The following is a 19494-nucleotide window of genomic DNA, read 5'->3' as shown; positions in this document are numbered from 1 at the left end:
CCATCCAAAGCTGTTTTAGTAAATGATCTGATATCAGGCCATCATATTGATTTATTGTGTCTGACTGAAACCTGGCTATGCCATGAAGAGTATGTTAGCCTTAATGAAGCCACTCCCCCCAGTCATATTAATACTCACATTCCTCCAGACTCTGGACCAGGAGGTGGAGCTACAGCCATTTTCAACTCTAGCTTATTAATGAAGCCCAGACCTAAACTTAACTATAATTCATTTGAAAGCCTTGTTCTTAGTCTCTCACATCCAACCTGGAATACACTAAAAACCAGTGTTAGTTGTTACAGTGTACCGCCCTCCTGGTCCGTACTCTGAATTCTTAACTGAGTTCTCAGAGTTTTTATCAGATTTAGTCCTCAGTGCAGATAAAGGAATTATAGTAGGTGGCTTTAATATTCACGTGGACGATGATAATGATGGTCTCAGCACTACTTTCATCTCACTATTGGACTCAGTTGGCTTCTCCCAGAGTGTAAATGAACCCACTCACTGCTTTAACCATGTCCTTGACCTTGTTCTGGCTTATGGTGTAGAAACTGAACAGTTAACAGTCTTCCCACAACTCTATTTTATCTGACTATTACCTGATAACTTTTGATTTCCTATTATTAGACTATGCACCATTTGATAAAAATGTCTTAACTAGATGCCTATCTGATAGTGCTGTTGCCAAATTTAAGGAAGTGATTCCATCAGCATTTAAGATAATGTCATGTCTCAATAGAAGACCCCAATGCTAATGTTACCCCCCCCCAAATTGATTATCTGGTTGATAGTGCTTCAGGCTCCCTGCGAATGACTCTAAAAAATTGCCACCAAATTAGAAGAATCCCGCTTAATCTGTCTGAAAAGACAGTCTTAAAACCTATAGAAAGGCCCTCTGTAATGCCAGAGCCGCCTACTACTCCTCACTGATAGAAGAAAACAGCCCTAGATTTCTGCTCAGCACGTTAGCCAGGCTGACAAAGAGCCAGAACTCCACTGATCCTCGTGATCCTTTAGAGCTCAGTAGCAACGACTTCATGAGCTTCTTTAATGATAAAATTCTAACTATTAGAGACAAAATTCATCCCCTCCTGCCCTCAACAGGCTCTGATCCAACTTCAAACTGATGTTGAAACAGCTGTTGGGCTTAATGTGCATTTGGACTGTTTTTCTCCAAATGATCTTCCTGAATTGGCCTCAATAATCTCCTCATCCAAACCGTCAACATGTCTCCTTAGACCCCATTCCTACTGGGCTACTTAAGGAGGTCCTGCCCTTAATTAACACGTCCTTACTGGATATGATCAATCAGTCTTTACTAACAGGCTATGTACCACAGTCCTTCAAAGTAGCAGTAATTAAACCTCTTCTGAAAAAGCCCACTCTTGATTCAGGTGTGTTAGCTAACTATAGACCTTTATCCAACCTTCCCTTTGTCTCAAAGATCCTCGAGGAAGTTGTAGCCAACCAGCTGTGTAATTTTCTAAATTCCAATAGTCTATTTGAGGATTTTCAGTCAGGTTTTAGAGCGAACCATAGCACAGAGACAGCACTGGTGAAGGTTACAAACCACCTCCTTATGGCATCAGACAGAGGACTTCTCTCTGTCCTGGTCTTGTTAGACCTGAGTGCTGCTTTTGATACCATTGACCATCACACCCTGTTACAGAGACTGGAACAGTTCATTGGCATAAAAGGAACCAGATTAAGCTGGTTTAAGTCCTATTTATCAGATCGACTTCAGTTTGTACACGTTAACAATGAGTCCTGTGTCTACACTAAAGACATGGAGTTCCACAAGGTTCCGTGCTTGGACCGATATTATTTACCATATATATGCTTCCTCTGGCTAATATTAACATGAAACACTCATGTCGTTTCTTATGAAGATGATACCATCATATACCATCATATCATATTTATCAATAAAGCCAGAGGGTCCAATCAGTTGACTAAACTCCAAGTCTGCCTTAAGAACATAAAGTCCTGGATGAGCAGCAATTTTCTGCTGCTAAACTCAGACCTAACTGAAGTTATTGTGTTCGGCCCTAAACACCTTAGAGACACATTTTCTAACAACATAACTACTCTGGATGGCATTACTCTGACCTCCAGCTCCACTGTGAGGAATCTGGGAGTTATCTTTGATCAGGATTTGTCCTTTAACTCCCACATTAAACAGATTTCCAGAACTGCCTTTTTCCATCTACGTAATATTACTAAAATCATGTCCATCCTGTCTATGAATGATGCAGAAAAATTAGTCCTCACATTAGTCACTTCCAGGTTGGATTATTTCTGTTCCTTATTATCAGGCTGTCCCAATAAGTCCTTAAAGACTCTCCAGCTGGTCCAGAACACTGCTGCTCGTGTTCTGATGAGAACTAAGAGAAGAGACCATATTTCTCCTGTACTGGCTTCTCTTCATTGGCTTCCAGTAAAACCTAGAATAGAGTTTAAAATCCTTCTCCTCACCTACAAGGTTCTTAATGGTCAGGCTCCATCATATCTTAAAGAACTCATAGTACCGTACTACCCCACTAGAGCACTGTGCTCCCAGACTGCAGGTCTACTGGTGGTTCCTAAAGTCCTCTAAAGTAGTGATGGAGCCAGAGCTTTCAGTTATCAGGCTACTCTCCTGTGGAATCTCCTTCCAGTTTGGGTTGGGGGGGCAGACACCCCCCAGTGTTGTTATTATTCATGTATTAATTATTGTCACGTTTTTCACTGTTACCACATAGCTAATTATTAGTCATATTCCTATTGTCAGTACTATAGTTGCTGTTATCATTTTGGTTGCTGTTTGTTCGTCCCCCATCTCTCTCTCTCTCTCTCTGTCCAACCTCCTCCCAACACAGACCCTGACAGAAAGCCCCCCCCCCCTCTGAGTCTGGCTCTGTTCCAGGTAAAGGGGAGTTCTTCCTCCACTGTTTCCTAATATAATATCTGATGCTGCTCATGTGGGGATTCTTGAATCCTTAATGTTGAATTCCTGAATTCACTCTTGACTCCACAGTTACTCTCAAATCCAATGTGCCGTCGTACAGAGCCATAACAACAACAGAAAGATATGTAAATCTACACTGCAAAATCAATGCGAAGTCTTTGGAGAAGAACAGACACACTGGAAGTCAAGGTAAGGAAATGTCAGCTTGTACATTTATTTTATTATTCACAGGTGAACACAGCAGAGGCATGGAGTGGTTCATATCCCCTTGGGGCACATTCAGTGGGGCAAAATGTCAACGAATAATAAGAATAGAAATATTTCATGCGGGGCCAATTATATGCCCCCCGGAGATACATAGTTTTTCACCAACACAGTTTAAAACCAATCAACCACTGATCTCTATCAACTGGAGTCAATGTTTACTTCTATTTTATTACTTGTGTGGAGGAGACCTGGTTCATGTGTCTGAGAAACGAGTCAAAGTTTCACCAACAGTCCAACAGGCAGAAAGCACAGGACCAAAGGGGCATTAGGATGGGTCACACATTAAAATGAGAGAGTGGGGAAACCCCTGTGGTGACTTGCCTCCCTCACTCAAGCACTGTACACTGACATGCTTTAGATAGGAAGCGGGGCGGTGGAAGGTGGAGGGGTGACGAGAGTCTTTTCAGCCTCGGCCAATGTTCTTTGAATGGAGTACATTTATCTCCACCTGCTTGCCACCCAAGACCGAGCTTTAGTTTGGAATTACCCAAAGGAAAGGTTTACATTGGAGAGAGGGACAGAGAAAGAGAGATCCGTCTATTTTCACACAGAAGGATGAGAGCGGAGCAGAGTTCCCTTCAAGTGACAGCTTAATCCGTGCGGTTGTCTTCCCTTTGGAGAGACAACTTTTCATCAAGTCAGACTGTGCAGCCGCTCACTCATGAAAGCCAGTCTCATTTCCAAGTCCTTCACCGTGTGTGTGTAAGTGTGTGTGTGTGTCTGTGTACGCATGTGCTTGTGTGTGTGTCTGTGTGCAAGTGTCATCGCCTAAATCTCCATGGCGATGATGTCCCATTCAGCCAGGCACCTGCCGGGATAAGAAGTGGGAGAGGAGGGACGGGGGGGGGGGGGGGGGGGGGGGGGGGGGGGGGGGGGGGGTTAAGTCAGTCAGTCAAGCAGGGAGAAAAAAAAAAAAAGCACCAAAATAGCCGCTGCGTCCTCGCCAGGTGTCGGTGTATTGAAAAGAATCACACTTCCGAAGATCATTCAGCTCCATTTACCTTTCGGGATCACCCGTGGTGCAAAAACCTAGGTGAGACCGGGGTAACCATGACAACGTATCCCGATGGTGACAAGCTTGAGCATCTGTGTCGGCTCAAAAAACATTCGGCTTCAGACAGACACACGCATTTGAAACATCATTTCATATCCAGTGGAGTAAAGTGGCTCTCAAAGAGTCCAGTGAGTTTCAGTGAGGGGGATACCTGGGGGATCCGTGGGGAAGCTCCAAAAAGTCCGAAACAATCCATTCACTGCATATTTAATCGTACAGACAAATTCCAGAGTCAGAGTGTACAAGAATGAGACAGTTAGACAACATACTCTCACATGGGCCAAGGAGTTTGGTGAAATTATGTAAAGCAATGCTAATGAGGTGTCAAATGAGAAGACGTTGCACACAATTCCCTTATTACACACATTATGACACAGTTTAACAAATAAAAAGTGCAATGCTGCTTGATAGATACTGCTACTTTAAATGCAGTGCTGCAGAGTAAGAAATGAGAGGTTTGGTGCTTGAGGGGTGGGGGGGTGGCAATATTTAGATTGAGTTATAAAGTGGAGGTGTGGTCTCAGATGTCCAAACCTGCACCGGTGAGACTATTTTACTCTCTAAAGAGGATTCAACACATTCATCCTCAAAACAATGAACTGTTTCATTTGTAAGAAATACACTGCACCTTTGCTCAGTTCAACACCCTCAGGGGTCTTACTGAACACTAGATTTTAGTGTCAAACATTAGCTACTTTTTAACCAAATGTAGATATATTTTGCTGTATAAGTGACATTACTGAGTCAGTAAGAATCAGACTCTTATGCTGATATTACAGTATGTTTTTACGAATATCCCATAAATGTTAGTCTCACTTCAAAGAATTTGACCAGCATGGATTTCAGTGGAGTCTTTGAGTGTCTCACGATAATCAAACATATAGCAACCCCCTTGTTTACCATCTCACCCAGAGTCAGACCAGAAGATGAACACCTTTTGTGTAAAAAGATACAATACAACAGGTGCAGGAGTGTTCAGCTTAGCTTAGTGCAAAGACTGGAAGCTAAAAACACACTCACACTCAGTGATTCCAAAGATAGAGTTTGCACCAGGAGCTGCTCTAATGTCAACTGCTCTTAAAACCACAGTGTCTCACTTTGACATTTCTGTATTCAGTAAACTACACATTTAATGATGATCTGTTATGGAGTAATTCAAAACTGTGTTTTTTTCCACTTTTGATCAAATTTGAAGTCTTTTTCACCAGGCTAGGCTAAACACATCAGTTGGCACAATAATATGAAATTATTAAAAAAGTATACATAGGTCAAAATGAAAAGCGGCTCCTTCCTTCCTAATGAGACACAAAAACTGAATCTGAAATCTTTTAAAGAGTTTTCCAGAATTACCACAAAATAATTAATAAATTCTTGCTTACCTTTATGGTACAATGGGGAATTAGATCAATTGTTAGCAAGACATAGCCGACATTTTAAGAACAATGTCATAAAAATCGTATTATGAAAAAAAACATAGCTATGGTTGTAATCGTCCCTCCACTGTATTAGAGTGAATACGGAAATCCCAAATACCAATATTTCAAAAGAAGAGTACATTAAAGCAAAACCACCTGGATAGATACCACTGGAGCTAAGTGAGAAAATGGATGTTGTTTCTTTCTCTTCTGTAATGTGTGCTTTAATGAAACAGTGAACCCTTCCACCTTCCTATCAGCTCCTCTCTGACCTGACTTGTCTCTTGTGTTTCTCTGGCAGCTTTATCAAAGCTGGTCATTGGTGCAAAATAGGAAGAAGCAGCAAAGTAAATTCATGCCACATCTCCAGAGCTCTTTTAACGTTTTAGAGGGGAGTTTTCCTTTAATGTTTCTTGAACCCAGTTTAACAGATTGAAAGCAATCCAAGAAGCAGAGAGTCAAAAAAAAAAAAAAAAAAGCTACAGGAACTGCAGTTTGTGACTGTGACTGTGTGTTTGTGCATCTTTGTTTATCTGTGTGCATGACTGAGAAATGGCAGCGAACGTGTGTGTGTGTGTGTGTGAATTAGAAATCGAAAAAGCAAGACAGAGCTGGTGTGTCTATGTGTGAGACTGTGTGTGTGTGTGTGTGTGTGTGCGCGCGCGTCTTTGAGCGCCAATGCGTCAGGACCTACAGAGTGTGAAATGGAGCAGGGAGGTTCAGGCTTCAGCGACACACTGCAACACACACATCTCTCTCTCTCTCTCTCTCTCTCTCTCTGTTTCTATCTCTTGCTCTCTCTCGCCCACCCCGCCAGCCCCTCATCCTCCTCGTCTTCCTGCCTTCATATTCCTCATCTTTCCTGCTTTCCCCCACTTCCATTTTCACCCCCTTCCTCCTCTTTTTCTTCTTCTGCTCCTTCCCTACCCTTTTCCTCTTCTTTTTCCATCACTTCAACTTACTCTGTATCTCTCCGTCGGCGCTTTATTCCGCCTCTTTATCTCTCTGGATAAAGCTCTCCCTGCTGTGGAGTTTGTTTTTCCCCCTTGCTCTGCCTTTATCTTCCGTTTGGATGCCGTGTATGTGCGGTAGGATGGAGAGAGAGAGAGAGACATAGATGGAGAGAGAGAGAGAGAGAGAAACAGCATCCCCATGTCAGGCCAATGATGGATTAGAATACTAAAATACTGGAGAGAGAAAGCAGACACACTAGACTCTCAAATCTGACATGGTGTGTGCAAGTGTGTGTGTGTGCGTGCACTTTTGTGTGTGTAAATCTACTGCATGGTAATAGAACAATAAAAAGAACGCATCTTTTCAAGCACACACACACACACACACACACACCTCTCTATTCCTCTCTCACCCTGAAGGCTTTCTTTCTATCTCTCTCTCTCTCTGGCTTGATTTAACGCATGGCTTCTCCGCTTGTTTATTTCAGGACATATTAATGTAAATCGCCGGTGTCCACTCCCCCCGTCCCCCCCGTCCCCCCTCCACTGTCTCTCCTTCTCCCTCTGTCCATCCCTCTTGTCGTCCTGCCACCGGGTGTCGGCCCCGACGATAAAACAGCCGAGACAACAATTAAAATGAACAACGGGGCCTGGTGAAAGGCCGTCGCATCGACCCCCCTGGCCACGTCAGTCAGACACCCGCCCTCCCTGCTGCCCTCAATTAACCCCCACTATTGGATGCTAGGAGGTTGGGGTGGGTGTGGGTGGGTGGGTGGGATTCTGACCTGGCTATCTAATTCTATGTAACGTAGGCGGGGATGGAAGGAGACAGTGACTCTGAGGTCAGAGGGAGCTGCTGATCGCCCACTGAGCTCACTGACTGTATGCTCACTTCAGTCACATTTAGGAGAGAGCAGCCAAGACACACGTTCCAGTATAAGCACACTGTCGCTGCCCATTAGCAAGGCACTGAAATTCACCTCAGACGAGGTTCAACCAGCAAACCCACGTGGATCGGATATATTATGTGAGTGTGGAATATGTGCGGCATTGAGACTGGGGGGTGACGCGTCGTCCGGAGCCTCCAGGTGGATGTCAGGATGGAGGTGTAGCCTTTGAAACGCTGTATGAACGGAAGCAGCAACAAGTGTTGGCACAGCTTTTGGGTGAAGCAGTGAGCCAGCAGGCACGGAGCATCTAAGAGAGGCAGCGAACTTAAGTTTGAATACCTGGAATAGTTTGCAGGCTTGTGTGTGTGGGGGGGGCTTCTCGTCTTGAAATCTTAAAAAAGTAGTAGTAATAAAAAAGTGTTCTTTTGTATCTGTTTCCAATACAAACCAACTTTTTTCGATCACCTTCTACCTTCTCAGAGTCACTTCTGACACATGGGGTGATGCTCTGAATGCGGAATGTGAAACTCATGCGTGCACTCTTATGAAGCAGGCGGTGCTCGACACTTGGTGACTACTCACGGGGCTAGTTACCTCACACCACAGCTGACCTTACGGTTTTCTCCAATCAATCCATCTTCAGTCAGGTCTTTCCCCATTAAAAGAACCACAGTCAAACCCCCTAAGTGAGCCCACATCAAATAAATTCCCAGACAGAGCTTACGCCGTATGACCTCCAGCAAGCTGCACCAGCTGGAATTTCAGCAAACCATTTCTAACAACTTTCCTCAGCTGAGTCATATCTAACCATGTAACCTTAACGCAAAATAAAGGAATAGCAGAGCTCCACAGACAGGGAAGCTGAAAACAGACTGCTGACTTTAGGTATTAAAATGACCCTTTCTATACTGAAAGTTCTCATCTTACAATTTATTACTGAGTTCATTGTATGATGTTTTTTTTTTTTTGTATAACTTACAAGTTTGGAAAGGTTGCAAATTACACGGCAATTATACAAATGCTGTTGCAAATGCAGTTATTTTAGGCTGCGGTAATCATATGGAGCCCACATCCTGGTGTTACTGAGATGACAGGAGAGAGAAATCTGCTGTGGAAAAATGTTACACTATCTCACAGAACTGGCAAAACCCTTTCAGCGAACTCTAGAGTGTGTGTTCATGGTAATGAAGGAAAATGTCACCCGGAGCAACGCCGAGGCTCACTGATGTGTTTTTAATCGTTTTTGGAGGAAGATCTATCAGGCTTCGTACGCACACACACACAATACGTGTTACTAAGATGCATTCGTTGTTGGTTTGGGTCAGCAAATGGGATTTACTGAAGGTAACGCAATTACAGACTGTCACCTTATCCTTTAAATATCTGAATTTGATGCCAAATGGCTGAAGTCGGGTGTCAGAAGGTGCACAAGGTGTTTGTTTAACCTTTGCAGAGCTGCCGTGACCCCCCCCCTCCCCTCTCTCTCTGATGAGGCCTTAATGAAAACATTTGCAGTCATTACAATGAATGAATGTTTGATTGTAATCAGGATCAATCTGTTGCCTGATTGCTGCGTGTGACTTTGGAGAACTCTCCCACAGCACAGCAGCACTTACTGCTCAGCCTGCTGCACGTTGAAAGAAGGATCTGAGGTGAGCTTTCCTCTGTCTCTTATCACTCTTTCACTGATTGACAGATGCTTTGTCTGAAGAGTGTGTTCAGAAAGGACTGTGTGAGTGTGTGTGTGTGTGTGTGTGTGTGTGTGTGTGTGTGCGCGTGAATGTGCATTTCTTAGCAACTGCACGCAGCAGCAGAGCCCGAGGAAAAACAAAGGCAGGTTACACTGCAGTCCTGTCACCTCACTCTCCATCTCTCTCCTCGTCCTTTCGTTCCCTTTTGTAGATTGTTTGTTTGGTGGTTTCCCCAAAACCTCCTCTTCCTCCATCACCCTTCCTCCTCCTTTCTGCCCACCCCCTTCTCCATTCTTTTTCATGTCTTCTTTAACTCCGCTTTCCTTTTCCCTTGCCCTTTCTACCTCTCTAACCTTTGTTTTCTCTTCACCTTGTTTCTGTCGCTCTCCTTCATCCTCCTCTTGAGCTTTGCTTTTCTTCGTTTTCTCCACTCTCTCCTTTGCCCTCTCTGTCTCTTATGCTGTTCTCCCAGTTTCCCCTCTCATTTTTCTTTCCAACTGTTGTTCTTTTTACTCATCTTTTTTAACATCTTTCTTCTTCCATCTTCCTTTTCTCCTCTCCTTTGTTGCTGCCTGTCCTCCCTTCCCTTCATTCCCCCCTTTCTCTTTCTAGGTTAGTCTCCTTTCCATCCTCCTTTCCTACTTTGTCACCTTCCACTCTTTCCTCCTCTGTCCTTCTTCCTATTTTATCTTTACTGTTCTCTTTTTCTTCCTTCTGTCCCCTTATGTCCATGTCTTCTTCCCTCTTTTTCATTCTCTTTGTTCCTTTCAATTACTTCTCTTCGCTTCCTTGCATTTTTTGCTTTTCTCTGATTTCTCCCTGTTTCCTCTTTCCGTTCTTATTTTCTGCTTCTCTTCTGTCCTCCTCCTTTCTTTTCTTTTCTTCTCCTGCTCCCTCCGGCCGACCTCTTTTCCTCGCTGCTTCATCCTTGTTTTTTCCTTCTCTCACTCTTCCCCCTCTTTTCTTTTTCCTCTTCTTTTCCAATGCTCCTCCTCCCCTCATTGCTTTTCTCCACACCTCTCTCACTTCCTCTTTGCCTTGTCCACTTCTTTCTTTCCTCCTTTTCCATGTTTGCCGTTACTCTTTTTTGTTTCTGCTTCTCCTATTTTTTTGTCTCAGTTATTCCTCTCCTTCCCTCTTCCTGCTATCCTTTCTTCCCTTCTACTAACATCTTTTCCTCTCGTCCTTTATCTTCTTCTCCTTGCTCCTGTCTCAATTTCCTCTTCTTCTTCATGCTTTCTCTTGCTGTCTTTCCATTCCCTCTTTCTCGTCTTCTCCCTCCCTTCTCTCCCTTCCCCTTCCGTTTCTCTCTCTCTCTCCCTCCTCCGTCTCCTTGCCCTCCACCATCACTGGCGCCCCTGCAGATGGAAGTTAATTTTACACGCTCCCAAGAAATAGGAAAGGAACGAGGAAAAAAAATTAGTGTCAGCAAAAGATTTATAAGACATAGAAAATCAAGAGCCGGCGATTCTCTCTGCTATGTTTGTGCTCCAGGGTCCTTTCTGCTCTTGCTATAGCACACTATTTCTATCACTGCCTGATACCCCCCCCCCCCAACCCTGCGCCAACACACACGTTCACACACACACACTCCTTCCCCCCAGGAGCCTGTCAGATGATAAAGAGATGTTGTCAGGGACTGATTATCAGCCTCCCAACTAAAAACAAGTAAAACATCAAACGTACAAAGACCACACAGGGACTTGGCCTTATTTTTTCTTCCGTAATTTCTCTTTCATACATCTCTCTCTCCCACTCGTTCTCTAACTCTTTTCATTTTGTCTCTGTGACGTGTCAGAAGTAGCGTGTTTTTCGCCTGCTGGGGAGCTATTTGATTTGTTCTGCCGTTTTAGAGCTCATATTGTTTCTGGTGTACTGTTTTTATTATGATGGCTTTATTCATACCGGCGCCTGTGGCAGCTCAGGTCTCGTCCTGAGTCACTGGGGAGGGAGATGGGGATGGCGATAGAGCAATAAAGCAAGAAAAATCAGCTCAATACATGGCAGACAATATGTGTGCAATATGTGTGTGTGTGTGTATGTGTGAGTGTGAGTGACTGGATACAGTATGTGTGGCTAAGCTGACGTGGGTGGGAACCATCAAGTGCAAGACTCAAATTATAACAAAAAGCTTTACCCAATTTTCTTTGTAGTGTCGCTGCCTGATGCCGGCACGTGCACACAAACACACACATCGCACACTTGGCACTTGATGTTCATTAAACAGTGTGAGACAAGTGTGTAATTTGTCATTCACTATGGCTGTAGAATAGGGACGGCGGCAAGGAGAAGAGGATCGCTCCATCCATCACCGTGATGGAGTTTGACTGATGCGTCGTATATCAACGCCCCTTTCCCCTTCAGTCATTGTTAGGATGACCCATAGACAGACAAGTCGCAAGCAGTGGGACTAATCATCATCAATCAATAAGTTAAAAAACAAAAAAAAAAGTAATAACAACGAGGTCTGACTGCAGCTGTGGGGAATTTCTGTATGTGTGGGGTGTTCACATCCACACACCGCTGAGACCCTTACTTCATCATGTTCCTGGCCAATCGTCCGCGTCGACGTGATCTAAAGTGGACCATCTATTTGTCCGTATCTATTCAGACTTTTGGTTCTTCTTGTTCATTGTTTTGACTGTGTTCCCTAAATTCCCTGATTTTAGAGTTGCCATAAATCAAAATCAATGTATCATATAAAAGTCATGCTTGTCTATACAGCGTTTCCTTAACAATTTAAACATGTTATGTTAATAGCAAAGTTGATGAAGGCAGCTATGTTATGTAGTGGTCATCACTTCAAACTGAGCCCCTTTCACATAGAAAGTAGCTTTTTCTCAAGTGATGACTAAATAATGTAAAAGCTAAACTGAAATAAAAGGTTCCAACAGTATCCAACATCATAAATGATACAAAATCCTAACATTTATTTGGTAACATGTTTGCTGAATGACAATCTATTAGCATGGTAAAGTATGTTACGTTAAAGTGCATTGTTATGAGCTGGAAGAGTTCGAACCTTACCGTAAGATGGCTGCCTCCTCTGCTACCCTACTAGGCCCACCAGACAAATGGACCATATGACCTAGCTAATTAGCTGCATTTTTTTTTGTGTAAGCTCCTTTTTAAATAGTTTAAATAGTTTTTAAATAGTTTCATCAAGTTTAATCTTAATACTATGCATTTTATTTGTGTTCAGAACTGCAATGGTGGCTTTGCAGTCGTTTTGGCACCGGTCTTTTTTTTTTGTGCTGTTATTGCAACACAACAAAGCTCTTTTTTCATGATAACGGGTTCATTTATCTCGTTAGAATATCCATGGTGCTAGCTCTTTAGAAGATTCAGGCAAGTAGTACTGACAAAAAGACACACTGAAACATGAATGCAGACACATCGCTCAGCATACGAGCTGCTGTGCTGCTGTGATGGCTAACCTAAATCCATCTTTGACTATTAAAGCAGTGAGCAGTGACTGGACTGAGTTGTGTTGACTGATGATAGAAGAGGAACACGTGGTATTCCCAGTGATTTTTAACCTTTGGCTCACAAAATAGCCAGGTGGCATTAGTAGCAGGACAACAATGAACTGACTCTTAAGAGTAAAAATAGGCTCATATTTTCCTAAAGGTGCTAAAGTGAGAGGGAATGGGTTCAAGCATGTTAAACATTATAAATAATAATGTGTCATGATAATGGTCTTATCTCAACATACCAAAGCTTGCTATCTTGATTACTCAATAATTAACTTGTGGTCTGGAGATAACATTAAAAAAAAGCAATCGCATCCATTCTCAGCTTCAGTAAATAATGCAACATTACCCACAAGCCAATACTTCACCGTGATAACATACCATGACCTGCTACCATTTGTGTGCTTACAACGGAGCAAGCCACTCAAACTAGCAGAATATTTCTGGAACTAGCCCAGGAGGAGCTACGCTATGCTCATTGGTTGATTTCAGCATGTAAACACCCTTCCACAACCAGGTGCACTCCCAGGACATTAACACCCCACTGCAGCTGCAGACAGACCATGTTGAACAAAGTGCCATTTTTAAAGGAATGGAGGAAGCAAGGATACAAGTAACAAATTAAGGGTATGCTACTGACAAAGTGTGAAGTCCATTTCTTCACTTTGCGTTCTATAATTTTACAGCCATCGGTCCACGATTGTTGGTAGGTCCATTGTATGTGATTGCGAACATGTGTGTGTGTGTGTGTATGTGTGTGTGTGTGTGTGTGTGTCTTCTCTACATCCTCCTTTCTACCCCCAGCTGAAGGAGGCAGGCAGAAGCAGAAGGAGCAGTAGTGTAAGTTTAGGAGGGCCAGTGTTGAGAGATGCAGCCCCCCCAGTGCCAGAGGAGCCCAGGTTGGAGACGGTGGCCCGCTCTGAGTAAAGTGGGATAACATCAAACTGGCCACCTTCATCACTCTCCTCCTCTGTCTGTGTCAGTTCCTCCTCTTCCTCGCTCTCCACCACCTGGCAGGGAGGAGACAGTGTGAGTAAAAGGCTTCACATTTTCACATTTTATAAAGCTCTAAAAACAGCGGCATCTTATTACTGTGGGAAATGTTCATCTAAACTCTCACATGGTAAACACTGAACATTTCTCTTCAATGTCTTTGTTTTATGTGCTTTTAAATTGAATATTGTTAAGTCTTAATCTATATTTTGCAGTTTGAAATTTTGTGGAAGGGTTTGAGTTGTAAATGACTGGAAAGTTGAAATGACAGAGAAAATATTTCTTTTCAGAATCACTGCATCGAAGGATTTAAAAATAACAAACAAGCACCCAACGCATCCTGAACTCTTAATACTTCATGAAGGTTTTGTTCGATGATGTGCGGTGTGAAGCCATTTCCTATGGCCAGCCAACGTCTTTGGGGCCCTAAGCAGAACTGATTTGTCCTACAACATATTAGTATATTAAAATCACTGGAAGAAATAATCATGATAAAAACAAGCAATCAGCAGAGTTTTGCATGTAATCTGTAATTTGCATGGAAAGTGCTTTATGAAAGAAAAGCTTGAATTATAAACAAAGAACTTCTTTGCAGAGGAGATGATGATTATAAGAGGTTTACATGCCAACCTTCAGTGCAGGACATTCAGTCGTACACACTTGCATCAAGGAATAGACCAGTGGTGGCAGATTTGGTGGATAGTGCTCTGTTCTTTGAGGCGGCTCTGCAAGAATCTGAGGAGCTACAAGAATTCTGCCGCCCCCCTCAACAAACACATATAACCGCATTATATCTTAGTTAAATCAACAATATCAAAGGGTCATCACATGAAGAGGGGAGTTGCGTGGGTGAAGGGAGTTGCAGCATCGAACAGCGTTGGCAACGTACCAGTAGAGTCAATGTACAAAATACCCTCTGACAATTGGGATTATCCAGGATTTAACGGTGCCTCGACCTTGCGTGCTTTTCTCACACCAAAGATTCCGAAGTTCTACTGTGAGATCACCTACAAAACAGTGGCCAGCTGGCAGATCTCCAGACTCCTTTTTTAGTCATTTGATTGAAGCTTTTAAGGAATAATAATTTGCATATGTACTTAATGTGCATTAGACATCAGACCCTACCTCTGCCTTTTGCCCAGCTTGCCCTGTAACGACCCCTGCATGTGGGGGGGAGGAGGGAGGGAGGGAGCTCCCTTCCCAATACATGGCAGACATGGCCCATACCCTGGAACCACTTTGCCTTGGGAGACAATACCAGTGGCTATAGCCCCCGACAACACAGCTCCCAGGTTCACAGGGGCGCACACGCCCCCCCACCACAATAAGGTGGCGATTCTATATGGAGGTGGTTTAGGCATCTGGTCAAGATGCGTCCTGAGTGCCTCCCTTCGGGGGTTTACCAAGCATGTCCCACCAGGAGGAAGCCCCGGGCAGACCCAGAACTCACACTGGAGGGATGACATATCTCATCTGGCCTGGGAACGCCTCGGAGTCCCCCAGGAGGATCTGGAAAGCATTACTCGGGAGAAGGAGTTGGGCGTCAGGCCCTGCTTGACCTGTTGCCATCGCGACATGATCCCGGATATGTGGACAATAATGGATGGATGGAGATAATTAGCTACATCTTTTAGACCTGCATAAATATGATTGAATGTTAAATGGTAAATAGTCTGTATTTGTATAGCGCCTTTCTAGTTATTTCAACTACTCAAAGCGCTTTACATGACATCCTCATTCACCCATTCACACATCATTCATACAGGAGGGATCTAATTAGGAGGAGACTATTCTTTCATACTCATTCACACACTGAAGCTGCTTCAGGAGCAAGTTGGGGTTCAGTGTCTTGCCCAAGGACACTTCGACATGTTGACCCATAGGAGCTGGGGATCGAACCCCCGACCTGATTGAGGGACGGCCCACCCTACCACTGAGCCACAGCCGCCCAATGTTACTAGTCAGCTGGTAGCCAAGCAGCTGATGAATGAGCCACTGATGGTGAAGCATCAATGAATCAGCTCATAACAACCAGTATTTTATTATCTTAGGCCCTTTATTTAGCAAAGCATATATGTCTGACCCCGAAAACCCACGGGGACGACTACGTTGCATTCCAGCTGCAGTCCAGTTTTGCCCCATCCTCAGCGCAGTTGTAAAACATCCAACCGTATCCACATTCTGGTCAAATTCAGATCTGTTAATGTCTGGCCTGGATCAGATCAGCTACACGTTACAGTATACAGGATACTGGAGTTCTTGCTCTTCCACAGACCAACAATGAATCTCATTTTCTGGAATCCACCACTATCTTCCTCTAACCTTCACCGTACTGTAGTTGGAAACTGATCTCCAAGAAGAACAACAGCATCAGCAGAGAGGGGAGGTTGTGATGCTGAACATCAGAAATGGACTCATTTCCTGTGTTAAAAATGTTTTTTAAACTATGACCAAGATCATTCCATAACCTTGGCCACATATTCACCATTTTAACCATGACGATAAAGGTTCCCTAACCTTAAACCATGATGTTTCCTTAAACCATACCAAGTGATTTTGTGAGCCTAAATCTAACCTTAACAATAGCATTGACACATCATAGAACTAATTTGAATTTTTCAACACTGAAGTTTTGGAAGGCACAGACAAATGATCAGATCAGAGGCTATGAGTTGTTGTAAAGGGCAGTCAAAAACAACATATTATGTATTATAATGTCGAGGACCTGTTGTGTACAGAAATTTAAAAAAGTTCATTTTAAAAACATAGGTCTGAATGTTAAAAAACATAATTGAATGGAATTCAGGAGGTCTGAGGTCTGAGAAAATGAAATCTGAAATGAAATAACTGAATTTGTGATGCAATTTTGAAATCCAAATTATGTTTTCTAAATATGTTTTGCCGGACTTTCTGCTTTCAGGAGGACACAGCAAGCCACAATACAGAATGAAGACTGTTGTTCAGCACCTGCTTGTACAAAGATCTGCCGATAGAAATCAGATTTTATGCATTTTATAAAATGTAAACAAAAGTTTGAAAACAATGATGTTATGAGACGTGATGTTAAATGTATCACGTGCTCATGTGTGAACACTTTGATCAAAAGAAGTCTTCATTCAAAACTTTGAAGCTGTTGATGAATATGATTCACTGCAGCGTTATGGGTCTTGAGTGTTGAGCATGCCCAGCTGTTCATCCTCAATAATATCTACCAACATCTGGAGGAGCCCAAGGCTGATGGTCTGGTTATTGTGCGCAGATTGTTCTTCTACAGATAATAATATGCTGCTCTGTCATTTCATTGAAATATTGCCCACGATACCTGCTCACGTCAACGTGTTCAGATTTTCTGAAGAGCATTTCTTTAATCATTTTTAACTTTTCCTCATTTTTAACTTTTCAGTGACAGCTGCAAAAGCTGTAAACAGGGCAGTCATCTTGCTCTCCTTCAGGGTACAGAAACGGATCAAAGTTAGATTCTTCTCCATTTTGTAAAGTGATGTTCATTAGTAGTAAAATGGATTCTAATGAAAAGTGTAGAAAGAGTGTGCCATGCTTGACAATCACTGAAGTGATGTTAAAAATGTTAAGCCTGACCAGCAGAGAGAGCATCTTCCTTCTAAGCTTAAACTTCTCTCCAGTCTGCACAGTTATTCTTAGCCACTCTCTTTTATTGCAAGTCTTGTGACCTTTCTTTTGATCTGCTGCTTTTATCGAGCATTTTTGGGGGACAGAAAAAGCCCGAAGAACATTGTTAATATTTCTTTGAAGATAATTGGAGTGAAGAAGACAGACTTGGGTTCTTTTTAGGACCAGCGCACGTCTGAGAAAGTTATAGTAGAAGTATATATAGAGTCGTTTTCTGGAGCCAGTGTGTCCTACACACATAAATGACATAAAATAATTTACTGAGATTTTTCAAATTTGATTACACCAAATGAATCAAAATGAGAAAAAACAAAGTTGCTTTTTTATTCATCATTTTATATACATTCTTTCTGTAAAGATCTTTTGGGCCATGATCCTCCAGTACTGAGTGTGGCCACCTCACCAAAGTCACCTGCCCGCCGCTCTCCCTGGCAGCTTGTTCTGATTACATTAATGCACAAATCTAACTAGATCATACAAAGTGGGGTGTGACCATGTCTAAGGTATTTGCAGCTGTTCCAAACGAGCACACTTGAAGGCAGGGTGAAAATACCTAGTTACCGAAATTGTCGGCCTCAGCGTCAGAATGCTGTTGGATGATCCGACATTCATTTCATTGATTGATACCTTTAGTATGTCAAATGTGTCCGACAGCTTTCTCTGAAATTCTGCTTTTCCGGGCTGCACATAGACAAAGTGGATCTGTCAGATATGTTCAAGCGGCCAAACTTCTTGAAAATGAATATTCCAATAATATTCCCATTCACATGCAGCCGTGCAACACTACAAGGGCAGGAGCCACTTGACCATGTGACTACATCCTCCCTCTTCCATTCCTTCAACCACCTTCTTGAAGAGTCAGATATTTGTGCATATTTTCAAAATGTTTAGAAGCAGATGTGTTTTTCATTCCAAACAGAAGCATGGGCTTTCTTTTGGGCAGCATGTCTGCCTGCAAACTGTTAGCAAGTTGGACTCTTGTCAATGAACAGAGCTGACTGTAAATAGGCAGGAGGCCATTTGCAGCAAAATGTCATTATCCAGATACAGATCACATGTTAACATCAGGCTGGAGTAGAGTTGTACATTAAACCTATGGATTATATGATATGTTATAAAGGTATACCATACAAGACAATCTGTGTCTGTAGATTATGACATTCTTCATGTTTTCCACTATGTCTGGAATGTCCTTTAACTTCTTAACTGTAAATAACTGTAACGGTAAAAGCACTGGACTGTACTTGTATAGCGCCTTTCTAGTCACTTCAACAACTTAAAGCGTGTTTTACACTACATTCACATCCACAGATTCACTCATCATTAATACAGGAGTATGATATGTATTAAGCTGGAGGACACTGTTGTTTCACACACAGTCACACACATTGCCCACGGACAATTCGACATGCAGACTGGAGGACCCCGGATTGGACAACCTTCTCTATTTCTGAGACACAGATAATGTCTTCATTATTATTGTTTTAAAGTCATGTTTCAATACTCAAAATTATGTCATTTTCATATGTATAAATCACATTAAAGTCCCACCTGACTGCATATTTGATTGCATTACTTGTGGAAATGTAACATTTAAAACAAAGAGCAGTTTTCTTCTACTGCAAGAGCAGACACTCAGCTTTTTTAAGTGACACCTTTCAAATCTGGAAAACCACTTTAGAGAAACATGCCAAAGCTCCTCAGAAAGGCGAGACAAGCCACTGAGTGATGGGCGGATGAGGAGATGAGGGGCAGGTATGGATGGAGGGGGGAGAGGTACAGTGACGGATTAAGGATGCAAGTCTGAATAAACTGAGAACAGAAAGAAGAGTGAATGAGTGAAAGATGAAAAGGAGGGAGGAGGATCTGAGGAAAGAATATAAGGAAGGAAAAAAGGAGGGAAGAGGGGCATTTGGGGAAGGAAAAGAAAGAGGGGGGAGACATATGGGCATGAATAAATTCATACTAATGAAGCCTGACTGATGCACTGCTTCCAACCAACACCTCATCTAATCCGCTCACTGGGAGAGAGACACAGATGGACACGGAGTGGGAGAGAGAGAGAGAGCGCGCGAGTGGAGGAGGGCAACCAAGGAACAGAGGGAGAGTTGGAATCCCCTCTTGTCTGGCAGCCCAGATTATCTCTGGCAGCGCGGCATGCTG

The 19494-nt window shown here is 42.9% G+C and overlaps 1 protein-coding gene across 1 annotated transcript in view; it reads right to left on the bottom strand.

The window, feature by feature from the left end:
- Window positions 1–13441: 13441 nt before the first annotated feature.
- The window catches only part of gfra3 (GDNF family receptor alpha 3), a 40591-nt gene continuing 34538 nt past the window's right edge, over window positions 13442–19494 (bottom strand). The window contains exon 8 of the mRNA XM_070837148.1: window positions 13442–13700. Within this exon, the coding sequence (XP_070693249.1) occupies window positions 13485–13700 (216 nt within the window). The 3' untranslated portion in view covers window positions 13442–13484. The remainder of the gene's footprint in view (window positions 13701–19494) is intronic.

The sequence above is a fragment of the Pempheris klunzingeri genome, chromosome 9 (assembly GCF_042242105.1).
Source record: "Pempheris klunzingeri isolate RE-2024b chromosome 9, fPemKlu1.hap1, whole genome shotgun sequence".
NCBI classification, from domain to species: Eukaryota; Metazoa; Chordata; class Actinopteri; order Acropomatiformes; family Pempheridae; genus Pempheris; species Pempheris klunzingeri.
This window is presented reverse-complemented; position numbering and strand designations above follow the sequence as displayed.